A 14883-nucleotide genomic window follows, 5' to 3' on the forward strand; every position below is an offset into this window, starting at 1 on the left:
AGGGGTGGGGGTTCAAGGGAGGGGTTTGATGGGGAGCAGGCCATGACCTCTTTATATCCATCAACAGATCACTAACTTGGCCCATAGACGTGCTCTTACTACACATTCACACACATACACACACACGCATGCAAACTTATGCTAATGTATGTGTATGTGCACAGCAGAAACCTGCAAAATATAAAAACTAATAAATGCTCTGTAAGCACAATGCATCGTCACCTATATGACCAAAAAGCTAAAAATCTCTGTAAGCTGTGATATGGTGTTGTGTGAACATTTTATAAAATGCTTCCCAACATTAAGGGATATGGTTTTCCCAATTTACATATTCAAATTATCAATATGGATTGATGTTGACTTTATTGTTATTGAAATATTTCACAAATCCAACGTTTGAATCAAATCAAAGACACACACACACAAAAAAACGGCAGCCAAATTATAACTCTTTATGTTGAACTTGTCTATCTCAGGCCACTTAGGACAAATTCCTTTACACTACAACTGCAGATCTGCTTGCTGGCGACTCGAGCCTGTTAACTCCACAGGTTTATCACAACGAAAGAAAGCGGTGAAATACTGCCCCCTCCTGGTACACAAGGAATCTTGCAGCCAGAGAGAATTACCTTGCAGAACCTAAAAACCATCAAGAAATATTACTATTCAAAGTAATCACTTTTATTATTTATATCCTTAAAAAACAAAAAAACACTTTTGAGTGTAAATCAGATTTCTGTTTATTTTTAAATCAAGATTTTAGATTAAAAATATCTGACCCACCCCTTCACAAGCCTTGAAAACAATCAATTTATCAAAACAATTCAAATCAGATTTAACAGCAGTTATGACCATGAGAACCCTATGCAAAGGAAAACGTGAAATATAGGGCATACAACAGAAAAGGTAGATTATTATTTCTGTTTCTGTCATACATGTTATAACTCCAATGAGCGAGTGAACAGTCATCTCTAGAAAACAAGTTATAGCATTATTATTACACTATCATTTGATTGTTTCTCTCTGTAACTGAGTTCATCTCTTGTGCTTTGTTGTTTGTGCATGAGGATTTTATTGCATGTCCTTTCTCATTTCAACAATATAGACATCTAACCACTATATAAGAACTTTAGATCTGACTAAGGCATGACCTTAGATTTATAGTATGTACAATAATCAGTGTGTGATGCTTGTTTGTCTGTAAGTATGGTGTGTGTATGTGTGTGTGTGTGTATGTGTGTGTGTGTGTGTGTGTGTGTGTGTGTGTGTGTGTGTGTGTGTGTGTGTGTGTGTGTGTGTGTGTGTGTGTGTGTGTGTGTGTGTGTGTGTGTGTGTGTGTGTGTGTACATGAGGTCATCCTGCATACAACGTATCTGGGACAAACTTGTGCAATTGCGCATATTTTCTGGCAAAGCTTATTATGGTAGTGTCTTTGAACTAAAAAGGCACCTTCTCTCCCAATAGATACTGGCTCTAGTTTACCAATAACTTAACGGGGATCAACAAAGTGAAGGGTAAGGGGGGAGGACCTGTACACCCTCAGTTAGGTTAGATGGTGCGTCTACGCAGGCAACTGCATGTCAAGCACTTGAGGATGCTCATGGTGATGTGCATGAGAGGTCCAAAATTGAAGAGTAGGTTGTAGAAGGTGTTGACAGACAGGCCTCCAGTCTCATCAGCATACTTTAAGGCCACGATTGGTGTGTAGAGGCTGTTGGTGAGGTTCCTGAAGCGAGGGCTGTTTGACTCAATAACCTTTTTGAGGCACTGGAGAAACGAGAACAAATACATGTTTTTATGTTTTCATTGCTATATATACTTCTTGAATGTTTGTAGCAGTTAGTTATTAGAGAAACACTTTATTGATCCTGGAATCCTGAAAGAGATTGGTCAAATGTGAATTAAAAACCTGTTCCCTTACTTTGGCTATGTCATCTGGCGTCTGGCCCATGGCTTCAAATATATCTATGGATGATGGCAGGTAAACGTCTTTAAAATAACGAATCGTGTCGGCATCTGCTCCTGGATACTCCATCTTGGCTACATCCTCCATCATCTTTGTTTCAAACTCAGTGTGCACTGGGCCAGGCTCGATCATGGACAACCTGTAGGGAGTCAGATGCAGAAATGCCTGTGAGGCAGCATGCACACTACAAAGCAAAGACAGATGTGAAGGAAGAACAGAAGACGAGGGTAATCTACCGGATATTGAACTTCATCAGTTGCACGGCCATACTCTCACAGAAACCTTCAATGGCGAACTTCGAGGCAGTGTAAACATCATTGAACACCACTCCTAAATCAACAAAACAGAGAGATAAAGGAGAGCATCACTGCTTTGTATTATTCTTCACTTCACACTACCCAATTAACAGTAGACATGCATCAAATTTAATTTACAAATAATGGCCTAAGATACTCAAATCAACCAAGTAACAGATGAATGATAAATAGGAGAATTTTCGAGCCAGAACAAATGTCAAATTCTGTTCCGCCTACTTGCATGTGATTAACAACTTATCTGATATTCTTTAACTTGAAAATCCACCCAGCTCATAAATAGAATTAAGTTAAGCCTTTAAATACACAAATATTTAGTACAACTTGAAGAAAACAATACATTTTAGACTTACATTTAATTTAATAAACTGTATTACGTTTTCTAAGAGCAGTGCTCCTGTCAACATCTGCAAAGTCTTAGATGTCTTTTCACAGTCTGTTAGAATCATTAGTATATTTTCATGTGTTCTCTGATCACTTAATAATAATAATACATTTTATTTTTAGGCGCCTTTCATGACACCCAAGGACACTGTACAATTTGTTTAAAAAAAAAAATGCTAATAGGCAACAGAACATGATAAAAACAACTGGATTGCAGATGTTATCCTGCATTGTTAAATACACAAAAACATACCCTGAAGACCCATGACACTACTCATGACCACGATGTGCCCTGAACGCCTCTTCTTCATGTCAGGCATCACTTCTTTGATCATGCGAACAGCCCCAAAGAAGTTGGTCTCAAACACTCTTTTCATCTCCTCAATGCTGATGCTTTCCACAGGTCCCAGTAAGCCCACACCTGCATTGTTGACTGAAGGAAACAAACGGACGCAGGGATGACATACCACAACATTGCGATATTCAAAAATGCTAATGAGATAATGTTCTGCAGTGACTTAATATGAAGTGATATCTGTTTTGTCCACACCGCTCACTTTGGCCTTTCTACAAAACAGATCCCTCTTTCATAGATTCCACATGGTATTTCTAAATATTGCCACCAGATGTCAGTGTGTGACAACAGTGAAGTGTGATGTAACACCAGTCAATGTTGCAGGGCTACTGGTTCTTGAGTAAAGAGTTGAAGTGGGATGTTGTTTAAGATTTAGAGTAGGGCGGAGAGAGTACATTTTGATTCATCAATACCATTGACAATCTGAGACATTTTCGGATTAATATATATATATATAAAATACATTGTCTCCTTTGTTTGAGCTGCAATCACCCCGATTCAGAAAGGTAAACAAGCAAAAGAAGGTGTCAATTTCAGATCATTTTCACACACTCATGATATTAGCATGGTGGTCCTTTCTGTTTTGATGCAGAATCTTTCTGCCCACTAGAATTTCAAGACTCTCCAAATGTCCTCCCCCCACCAACTCATTATGTCAACTGCAAAACCTACGCTACAAGAGACTGAAAACATTTCAGTTGCTTCAAAAATGTTGTCCTAAAGTTGTGATATTAGTACAGTCGTAACACTGTACTGTGATATTTTGCTTTTCCACTTGACAAGTCTGTTATATGTTTACTGTTTCTCTCTGTCTCTCTTTCTGTCTCTCAGGAAAGTATGACATCACATTATGTCTGAAAGAAAAAGGTACTATCATGGATAGGTTTTAACTTAGCCGATGCATTTCAATATCATTTTTCGACACAAATAAAAATACAAAGTTTTATAGTACTTTACTTATTGACTGAAGGTCATATACTAAAACCATTGTTGAACTTAACTTAACATGTAATTCAAAGCCGGGGAAGGGGTCATATAGGAGGTATAGAAGGCCTAGTTTCAGGTTTATCCCACTCACTGAAGATATCAATATGGCGGTCCTTGACATTGTTGATACACTGCTTTACTGAATCGTCACTGCACACGTCTAGTGGAAGCAACATCAAGGTCTTGCCATAGGCATCTCCTGCTGCCTCCACTAGCTTGTCCTTCTTCTTCAGGTCCCGCATGGTGGCAATGACTGATGGGGAGAGACAGAGAAGAGCAAAATATTATGTTATTCGTAAGATGTGGCTTCAAACTCGAAACCAGAACAGTCTTTTTTTTTTTTTTTTATAAATTGCACAGTAACTTCTTTTGGAACCATAAATAAATCCACAGTAATAATATTACTTTTTAGTCAATTTTTCCAAATAAAGTCCATCAATATTTACTCTATCTTTAAAAAGACACTCTTGACCCATTGTCACACTGAAAAAGTGACTCACAGTACTGAGAAACCTCTAATCTGTGGGATTACTAATGACTTTCCTAACACACACACACACACACACACACACACACACACACACACACACACACACACACACACACACACACACACACACACACACACACACACACACACACACACACACACACACGCCTATGATTCAAACATGATATAATAGCTCTTCCCTTCCTCCTTCAATCAATGTGTCAGAGTCAGACGTGCAGGTCAAAGTTCTAAGCAGTGACCACGCCTGACATAGCATTGATTTCCCCTGAACTTTAAACGTTGGGTGACATTAACCCACAGCAGATTAATTTATCATGACAAGCGACAGCAGCTATCACTACTGTGCGGACTTGACTTTCATGGCTTCTTTAATGTTGTGTGTCGTGCTAACACTTTGCTGTCTGTCACGATCCAGCAGCAAAAAAGGGAGACAGTGGTGTTGCACAATGGCAATCAGGGGGAGTAAACAACCTCTTTGCACACAATCATTTTAATCTACCTGTTGTCCTTCACAGACAAAGGTAGACCATCATCTTATTCTCATCGAACAGACACATGGTTGGCTACATAAATAAAAGAGGGAGGCAGTGCTGTAGAGGTTTTAATTTGCAATTCACTGTCACTGACGTTTCATTTAATAATGTATCGAAATGAGTCTAGCCAATAGTTTTGAGAATGTTGCAGAATTTGGGAAGTTAAGTGTCATGCAACTTGTTGTCGCAACTTGTTGTATGGATTAATGACGTCTAATTAAATCTAATCTTATGATTGGAGAGCTGTGTGTCTATGAAGCAAGAAAGAGATTATTTTATTGGTAGAGAAGTGAACAAGAGATCCATTGTTCTTCTGGCTCCTGCAGGAATTAGCCTACTCTTGGGCTGCTTAAACATTCTTGAAAAAACCACATTGCATTGCGCACACAAAGGTCTTTTTGGGGATATTCTGAGTTTGGTGCATGTTACTGCAACTATTTAACACTTTATGCACAATGCAATATTTAATCTCTGTTGGATTTCATAAAGATCCTGGGAAAAGGGCAGATCAGCTTCATTGCTCAGAGGTGGCCTTATTGAAAGCAGGTCACGTTGTGAAAAAAGTGCTCAAACCAGTGTTATGGAAGCAGTTAATCGCTTTTGCTTTGCTCATCTATTTCACGGTAATAAATCCAATCAGATACCGCATGCATGGCCATCCAAAAAAAAAAGAAGAAGTTTACTAACCCTTGCACTGTGGTTCTTTGAGTGGCAAAACAGAAAGCAGTAAAACTAACATGTATTTAATAAGATAATGTATAAGATCACTGTTGATATAATGTGTTTCAATCTTTACACATTGACTGCAGGCCTACAGCTAATTATGGTATGCAGTATCAAGTCACATCTAGCAACAACAGGGGTCTTGAGGGCCAACTCCTACCAACAGGGGTGGGAAGGTGGTCTGATGTAATTATATCTGAGGCTCCATGAGATAGTAACGTTTTGGATCTCCAATTCCTAGAGTGACATTAACGATGGCTGGGAAGAAGGAGAGGAGACGCATGGACCAACAATGTCAAAGTGGGACACTCTAAATCCACCGTGCGCCAATGAAGACTTCAAACAGCCCCTTGCTCTAGAGTGAACCCTCGCTTGTACAGGTCTCAAACTTTGTCCCCCTTTCAACACTCGCTCCAGTGAGGGGACTATAGGCACATTAGACACGGTACTAAATCGGAGCAGGCGGTCTACAATTCACTGCGATAAAAGAGGGCTTTGTGCTGGAGAAGTCACTTGAAAGAAAACTGACAAGACTCCTTTTATGATTCCGCCTGGAAAGAGGCATCCTTGCAGAGCCCTTCCCTGGAAACTGTGCTTTCAGATGATAATGTTGAACTAAAGGGGCGACTGAAACCCATTCCTTACAAAGGATATGGATCCGATATCACTTAGTTGAGTAGTTATATCAAGGCATCACATAACTTATTTGCCTTTTAGACGAAGAGTTGCACTTTACACTCAACCGAACTCTGTGCGTAAAGGAGGGTTGGTGCAGTAGCAGAGCTTTGCAGGGAAAGTAAACAAGGAATAGGGTTACAAGCGAACCACACTGTTATAGCCTTGCTACTTATAGGTCCAATCAAAGAAACAAGGTAGAAGAAAGCGCATTTACCATGGTAACGCTTCTTCTCATCTTTGGCCAGCGTGACGGCGATTCGTAACCCGATGCCGGAGGAGCAGCCGGTGATTAGCACAACTTTCTGCCCGCTGTTCGCCATGGTTTGTCCGGGTAGGCGCTGTGTTTTTCAGCGGTCCTCTGCTCTGGATGGTTGCTGCCGAGGGAGCTACCGATCACTGGACTTTTAAAAACTAAAACGGATCATGCAGCCACCGCAGCCATGTGAGCCTCTAATTCAGTCACATGTTCAATACAATCGGTAACCAAAAAAGACGTAACATTGAAAACCACCCCTTGAGGACACGATTTTAAACTTGATAGGTGCCGCTTGCCCTGAAATGAAGTTAATTATTTTAAAATGTGTGCGGTCGTGCATGCGCGAACGTGCGTGTTGTAGAGGGGGCAGTGCTTACTTGATTTCTGAGCTGGTGACCCCAACAACAAATAACTAACGGTCATACAGTAGTCACATGATGTGTTGTTCATATAGCTCGTTATTTCTGATGTAGTCTACTACTATATTAAAGTGTATTCTTGATAGGACTTATTTAGAAGTTTTAGCAGTCTTTAAGTTATCCAGCCCAGGGTTTTTAAATAAAAAACATATATATATATATATTTTATAATAAAATACAAATAGTTAATTTAACACAAATGAGCTTTAATAAATATAGGCTACACAGATGCACATAACAAATCATACCAATACTAATAATAATAATAATAACAACAACAATAATAATAACAATAATGATAATTATTATATGGAATTATTATTATTATTATTATTATTATTATTATTATTATTATTATTATGCTATTAGCTGTTGCTACACCTATAAACCCTAGCACTTGCTTGTGGTTTGGATCTTCTTGACTTATTTGTATAACTTGTCAGCCCATGCTTACCATAATTTTTAAAGGTAAGGTTTAAAGTTTCATAATGCACTGCATTGTACTGCCACCTGGTGGTAATGAACGGTGCAACACACTTGAGAAACCCTAGTCCTTAACGGATGCATAATGCCTCGTCAAAAATATTGCTAATTGCATCACTGTAATCCATTATTCAATCAACATAGGTTGGTATTGGTAAGAAGAATGATCTGAATTTGGTTATCAGCTGTCTTAGTTTGGTTTGACAATGTTGTGATCAGCAAGGGTCTGTTATGGTGACATTTCTTGATGAATGTCGTAAGGGTTCAAAGTTCACATGATAAGATCTGAAACCAGGCTTTTCCCCTCTGTTTAAAGGCCATCTGCAGAGTGTAAACGTGTTGCTTAATGTTAGACAACCACATGCAAGGTCTTTGTTTTCTATAGACTCTAATACTGATCCTTATAACCCCAAGCAGTGAAGTGTGGATGTCCAAAAAGCAATCTGGAGTGATTTGGGATTCAGCGATTTGTCGAAAGTAATTTATTACTTACCAATAAAGTTATTAATGCCTTTCTCTTTTTATCTTACTTAGACTGTTTGCATCTCAAAAACTATCAACTTTAAGTAGCAGGTTCCACCAAAGAAAAAACCACATCTTAATGCCTAATGCATTTACAAGATAATGAAACAATCAACAAATTAGGTCTGTTTAAGGAATTAGATTGAGCTGGAATTATTATGATGGATGTTCTCTGCTCAGATTAAGGATTACAAATTAAGATAATTAGTCGGATAAACGTGACTGAAACGTAGCTCCACACAGGTGGACTAAGGTCGGATGAATTCTCTGTTGATCCCTCTCAGCTTTTGAAACCTGATTTTACATTGTAACGATGCAACTAGAATGTGCATGTAATTCATGATAGCTTTCTGAAAGACAACCTTTCTCTCCTTTTAAACATATGGCAAGCCTACAATGAGGGCAGGTCCCCCCTGTTTGAATCCTCCCCCTTGATTAACCCTTTTAACCTCACCCCCATTTCATGCTGTGATGTTTTAAGTTCACTATATGGACACACACACACACACACACACACACACACACACACACACACACACACACACACACACACACACACACACACACACACACACACACACACACACACACACACACACACACACACACACACACACACACACACACACACACACACACAGAGAAGGAACAGAGGGAGTGGACAGGGACAGGTTCCAGAGTGTTTCAGACTGTTAGTCTCCTCTGAGGGCAAACTGAGGTTACTTTCATCGAGAGTCAAGAGTAACTATTATTTTCAATCAAAACTTTGAAGGAATACTCCCGAAGGGAAGACATATTTTATGAATGATTTGGGTCCTGGTTAGATCCTTAAAGTGTTAGCCAATAACCAGCAGGCAGACTATGCAAAGACAGGGTTTAGTCTTGCTGTGAAAAGAATGAACCTCAAACATGTAATGCATATATAAGCACAACACATTAGAATAGATAATGAAACATCTTTATCCAATCATCACTGCTTGTGGTAAACCGTATGTTATGCTGACAACAGAGAGCACACTGTCAGCTTAAGAGTTCAGGCCCAATTTCCTCTTGCTGTCTCACAAAGCTAAAGTCTGCTTATTGAGAACATCCCCAAGCTGTGACCCATTTCTCTCACTAGAAAGCTAAAGTATACAATGAGATAATAAAAGAATAATTTGCATTGTCAGATAAAGCTGCTCTAAATCCAAGCTGACAATGTGCGAAACATGCATCACAGGGAAAGCTTAGGCACAATTCTGACCATTTCAGAATAACCTAAAATTGAGTATAATGGCAGACTATATCTCAGAATAGCAATAGAATAGCAGCCAAAACATTGTCATATGCCCCAAAAAATATGTGAGTGCAAATATCCACCAATGCTGATTAACCTTTTTCATTTTTATGGATGCTTAGCAAGAAAAACCTGTCATCAAACTATGACCCAAAAAATAACCAAATCACGCTAGGGCTATTTTGCTACTAAATCCATTCAATTTACAGTTGAAAAGCTGTAAAGATAGAGACAATTCTCAACGCTGTCCACTAGTGAATTTGAAACAAATTAAGGAATAAGTCACTGGAGTAAGGTCAGGGTTTACCTGGCAGGCTTTGAGAAAGGGGATAGGTGCGAATGATGATGAAGAGGTGGCTGGACAGCCATTGAATTTGACCCGCCTCCAAGCTATTATAGTGGAATTTCAGAAGATTGAGGCACTAAGACACAGAAGGACAGAGGAAAGAGTAGAATGGGGGAGATAACACAAGTCCATACATGCTTTTTCACGCAAAATACGTTTTTTTTTGCTGTTGATGACTAATATCTAAACCATCCTCCGTGTTTCACCTCAAACTTCACCCTGTGTACTTTTTCTTCTGAACATCTGAACCCACATAATCCTCCTTCTGGCAGGTTTTTTAACATCCTTCATCAGAGCTTTCACCTGTTCCCTCTGACACCTCTGAGCACACTCCAGATGTTCCCTGAACCCACATCATCCATCTGTATATCTGTAATCTCTTTGTAGAAGTCCAAGTCATAGAAAAGGACACCCCCATCTCCTCTAACTACACTTCCATAGCTTAATAGTTAATTTCCTGAGTACAGACTTTAAGGATACATGAGCAGATGCTCCTGGAACATTCACTGGTTTCCGGGCTTTTTGCAGCCGATGTCTGTTTTTAATTATCGTAATTAAATATGGATTGAATGATTATCGGGGATTTTTTTTTATGTACAATGCATATTAAACTATTTATTAACAAAATGAATATACCATTTTTGTATACCTTAAAATATGCTGTTTTTGTGCATGATTTTTAAAACAATTTTATTTAGTAATATTCCTGATCACACTTGTACCTCACACTAACTATGCTGTGGGTGGCATCTCATTGCAGTGGCATTGGACAAGAGATATATTCTGGCTGATGCTGCTGGAAGGATAAGGGACTCTGGCTGTGTGAAAGGGCTGAGGGGACTGGAATGTTTGCCACAGGTCAGGAGTGGCGCTTTCTGCTCTTTTGTGTGCTGTCTACAGAGGAGGTGTGGAATGCAAACTTCATGAGAATAAAAGGGACGAAAAGGGAAAGAGTAGCTGGGGGTCGCTGGGCGGGAGAGAGCCTTAAAAACAGAGAAAGAATGGTTGCAGAGAATTAGAAAGGAGAGAGCAGGGAAACGTTTTAGGGTGGACAGAGAATACACTTATTTGAGAGAGAGTAATAAAGAGAAGCCCACAAGCTGTACCAAAAGAGGAGAGTTAAAGCTGTTGCTGCACATCAGACACAATGAACACTGTGCAATGACAGTCTGAAGATCATACTGTGTCATTTCTGAATTATGACATTCTTAGAACAGCTCTCCCTTATACGTCATTCAAAGAGTCTCACGCCCATTGCTGTTGAAAAGCATCACTGTTCATCATTTGAAGCAACACTTTTTTTTCATTTATAAAGCTGAATAAAACAGGTTGTAATGAGAATTAAATGATTTAGTCTCAAAAGTCTAAAAACATGGCGACCACAAACTAAAATTCATATGTCTTCCACACAGAAGAAAGGTGGAAATAAATGCTGATTTGAATCATACAGTAATTAGCGTCAGTGTTTGGATTTACCTTAAGTACCAGTTTTCAACCTAACTGCTTTGCTATTTAGATCAAAACACAATCACTGTGTTTTGTGCAGTAACAGTGAAGAGGAGACGAGGGTGAGCTTGAGTGCGCTCGCTGGTTGAGTTTATTTAGTCTATTTGTTTGAGCAGTTCATTTAACAGACATGGTCCTTAGATGTTAATTAGTTTAGTCTCCCGTCATCTCTCAATACTATAATTATCATCAGACTGGCAGTTCCCCTCGCTGGCCCAATGCAAAAGAGAACATTTCCACACACTTTCGCGTGGTCACATCCCTGGTTTGGCAACTTAACAGCAGGGTTAAGCAACTCTGAAGAAATCTGTCTGAAAGCACAGCCCTGCATCCAATCCCTGCTCAGCTTAAGATCTGATGTTCATTTTTGCTTTCTTTTAATACATTTTCAAATACTAGTTAAAGGAAGTGCAGGAGTGATTAAATACCAAGCTGCCAATCTTATGCTATCTGACTTGCACACTTTGCCAACCGTGTACCGCAGGCAGATAAACCCAGAACACATGTTGCAGGATAGATTTGTATCACAGGGTGTGGTTTGGAATAAGCTCTTGTGTAAGTACACATGCTTTCTGATATATCAAGATACTATCATCCACAGTCAGTGGGTGGCACAATCACATTTCACTTGAGGTGCTTTCATAGATCAGAGGTTTAACCAGACTCTGACAGATTAACCTGAATATCCCCCACAAGCAAAATGTTCATGATTCAGTGTGTGTGTGTGGGTGTTAGTTTTATTTCCTTTCTTGATGTCAGCCATTTGTCTTGTTTTGACAAAACCGACAAAGCCCACATTTGACACAATCCCACTTAAAAGAATATTGTTTAGCAGTGAGACTATATTGCTGTTCTACAATAGCATACAGATGTTGGCTGTTTCTTAGTGTAGAGGAAACTTCTGTGTAGCATGCAATGGAGTCACCGACTCAGGAAGGAGACACGGGAAGAGTCGGAGCTTTGATGTCAAACCACTGTGATTTATTTGGAGTTGGTACCAGAGTATTCACATCACAAATCCAAGAGTCAGAGGTTCTGACTCCACGGTAGAGTTGCCACGTCAATTCTGGAGAGCCTCTCTCTTGCCAGCCCATCTAACTGGTTTCGCAGAGAGTAAACAACATATTTGAGAAGATAGCCTAAACAGTGTGGGAACACAGAGCTACTTGCGTCGGACACTTATGACCTCGAAGATTTTACCTTGGAGTCCACAAATACAGAGAAGGAAGTGTCCCAGTGTACCCACAACACAGACCATCTGTATCCCAGTATTGACCGGTCACAGAATGGGAACAATAACATTATTGGCTAAGCCGCCTGTGTCCTTAAAGAAGGTAAACAGACATCAAGGTTTGTCCTGTATGTTACAAATTGGCGTCTTATGATAATTATTTCCATAACACTTAGGATCTACATGTGCAGAAAGAAAGCTGTTATTTTAGGCTCATTCATAATTCCGCTATAAATAGGAAAATAAAGTGATAATGGATTGCTTTCCCTCCACACACATGGTCCACAAAGTTAGATTGACCATCATAATTCACACTCATCTTTAAAATCCTTGTTATAGCAGAAGGACAGGATGTCATAACACTGTTCATCATCCAATATGCAACTAAATGACATCACAAGCCCATTAGGAAGCAGTGGTGTAAGACATTAACTGATTTAAAGTGGTTACTTCATACTGACTGAATGCAGGGATAAAAGGTATTTATCTTTTAAACATACATAAATCAATTATTGGCAAGCTGAAAGAGTCAGCTGCCTCTTTCTTTGCATTATGCTTGCATATTCCCTCTGGCAGTTAGCTTGTTGTCCTGTTCTGGCATGTTCTTCAACATAAGGAGAAGACCGTAGGCAGACTAAATTGAAGGCCCAAGGTTTCATGACTCCCAGAGCCCAACATATGGTGGTGAAAGATGACCCTCTTAGTGATTCAATGATAAGAGAAGTCCACCACAATTTATCAGCACATAATGACCTGCAGAGGGAGGAAGCAAAACTTCTAATTTATGAAACCACACCACATGTCTGGAATAGACTTCAAACTTCAATACTGGAAGCATCATTTATGTAGTCCCAAGGAAATTCTGAATTAATAAATTAAAATGACATATAGAGATATACCCTCAAGCTATTTTCCCCTCTTAAAATCTGTGAAAGATGTATCTCTTGCCAAACTTCCTGTGATTTTCAAAGTATCCGTTAATTCATAACTACATGTTAAAACGCACATGGAGTTTAATTTAGTATCTTGGTGTTTCCACATGATTTGTCAGTGTGTACAAAATAAAAATGGCTCTGTTGGTTTCTGCAGTTTTTTCTTTAGGATTAAGTGACCTTTAAGTTACTTTAAATGATATGTTGAACATTGTTTACATCAACCTGGAAAAGGATCATCTATTTACCTTACACAAATTCTTATCAGTTGGATTTATAAAACCCTCTTGGTTAATGACAGCTGACAGACTGCTGGAAGTAAACAAATGGATTGACCTTGATTTTAATTGGAATTGTCCTGCACATTTAAGTCATGTCATTTGTCATAATTTAAAGCCATGGTGTATTTGACGTCAGGTATATTTTAAGGAAAACATCATTGTAAATTTAAAAAATGTTTTATATGTTTCATTGTTTGTTCTGTGTTTCTTTTAAACACAGAACAAACAATCAATCTGTAATTTGTCTGGTAGTGGGACAAAGGTACACAGCACATGCTCCGGAAATATTTCTCACCCAGAGTTCAGGCTACCCACTGGACTCTTAGTAACTATCTGCTAAAAGCTGTTAGGAATGTGGCCCTGACTCAGGTTGGCTAAGCTGGTACTGAGAAGTTAGACTGTGCGAGGTCAGGGAGTCCGTTGTTTACCTATACTAGATCAACCTCAATCTGTCAATTTATCTTGGTGTTTCTGTCAAAACGTCTCCTATCTTTAACTACTTTTAATGTTCTTTTCTTATCACTCTACAATTTGTTTCTCCAACAATTAACTATCTTTGATGTTCAGGAAATTGGATCTTTCATGTTGGTAGGGGGTTCCTTATTTGAAAGAATTCACTAAAGCTAATTGCTTTTGACATAATTTATTTACCATGGAGAAGCATTAACATGTTTTAGACTTTCATTGTAACTGATGTCATTAATGTTTAATGTTTAATACGTTGCAGCTCAGAATGGGGTTTGGCTAGAAATAATGTGAAACAGTTCCTCTGGATAAAGGAGATAATTGTGACATTTAAATGGGTGTGTTTCTCCCTCTTTGTGTGGTTTGAGACTCTTCTCCCTTGAGAAATTATGGCTTGGCTTCTTTTCTCTGTATGTTCTCTGGGATTCAGCTCCAAGTTATTTTACAAAGGCCTGTTGTAGCTTGGACTAGAGAAATTGTATCTTTGATAATTTTCCAAATAGACAAGGTCTTCACAAGTCTTATCTTAGAGCATGTCTCAACTGAATAGCACAGTCTTCCTAGAATTAATTAGGCTTCTGGCAGAACTGTATTCAACCTGCACAGGTAACACTATAGGCTTAAGGTTTGGCAGATGCTTAGGACAGATGTCCCAGCCAGGATCAGTTTTCATGTGACGTTTTACAACCAATTTGTTCAGCTTATTCCTATCAGC

At 39.0% G+C, this 14883-nt stretch overlaps 1 protein-coding gene across 1 annotated transcript; it reads right to left on the bottom strand.

Annotated features, from left to right (window-relative positions):
• Positions 1–349: 349 nt before the first annotated feature.
• rdh8a (retinol dehydrogenase 8a) lies at positions 350–7049 on the bottom strand. Its single transcript, XM_034220409.1, has 6 exons — positions 6666–7049; positions 4098–4259; positions 2918–3097; positions 2203–2296; positions 1922–2105; positions 350–1767 (listed from the first exon to the last, which is right to left on the bottom strand). The coding sequence occupies exons 1-6, from the start codon at positions 6769–6771 to the stop codon at positions 1549–1551; spliced, it is 945 nt and encodes a 314-aa protein (XP_034076300.1). The 5' UTR covers positions 6772–7049; the 3' UTR covers positions 350–1548.
• Positions 7050–14883: the final 7834 nt, after the last annotated feature.

Source organism: Gymnodraco acuticeps, unplaced genomic scaffold, assembly GCF_902827175.1.
Source record: "Gymnodraco acuticeps unplaced genomic scaffold, fGymAcu1.1, whole genome shotgun sequence".
NCBI classification, from domain to species: Eukaryota; Metazoa; Chordata; class Actinopteri; order Perciformes; family Bathydraconidae; genus Gymnodraco; species Gymnodraco acuticeps.

Bases quoted from the DNA above. Each gene is read 5' to 3' on its own strand.
- rdh8a (XM_034220409.1), bottom strand. From the start codon at position 6,771: ATGGCGAACAGCGGGCAGAAAGTTGTGCTAATCACCGGCTGCTCCTCC. The intron at 3,098-4,097 runs GTGAGTGGGATA...TGTTTCCTTCAG, and splicing joins CCGCCATATTGATATCTTCA to TCAACAATGCAGGTGTGGGC. The intron at 2,106-2,202 runs GTAGATTACCCT...GACTCCCTACAG, and splicing joins CTGATGAAGTTCAATATCCG to GTTGTCCATGATCGAGCCTG.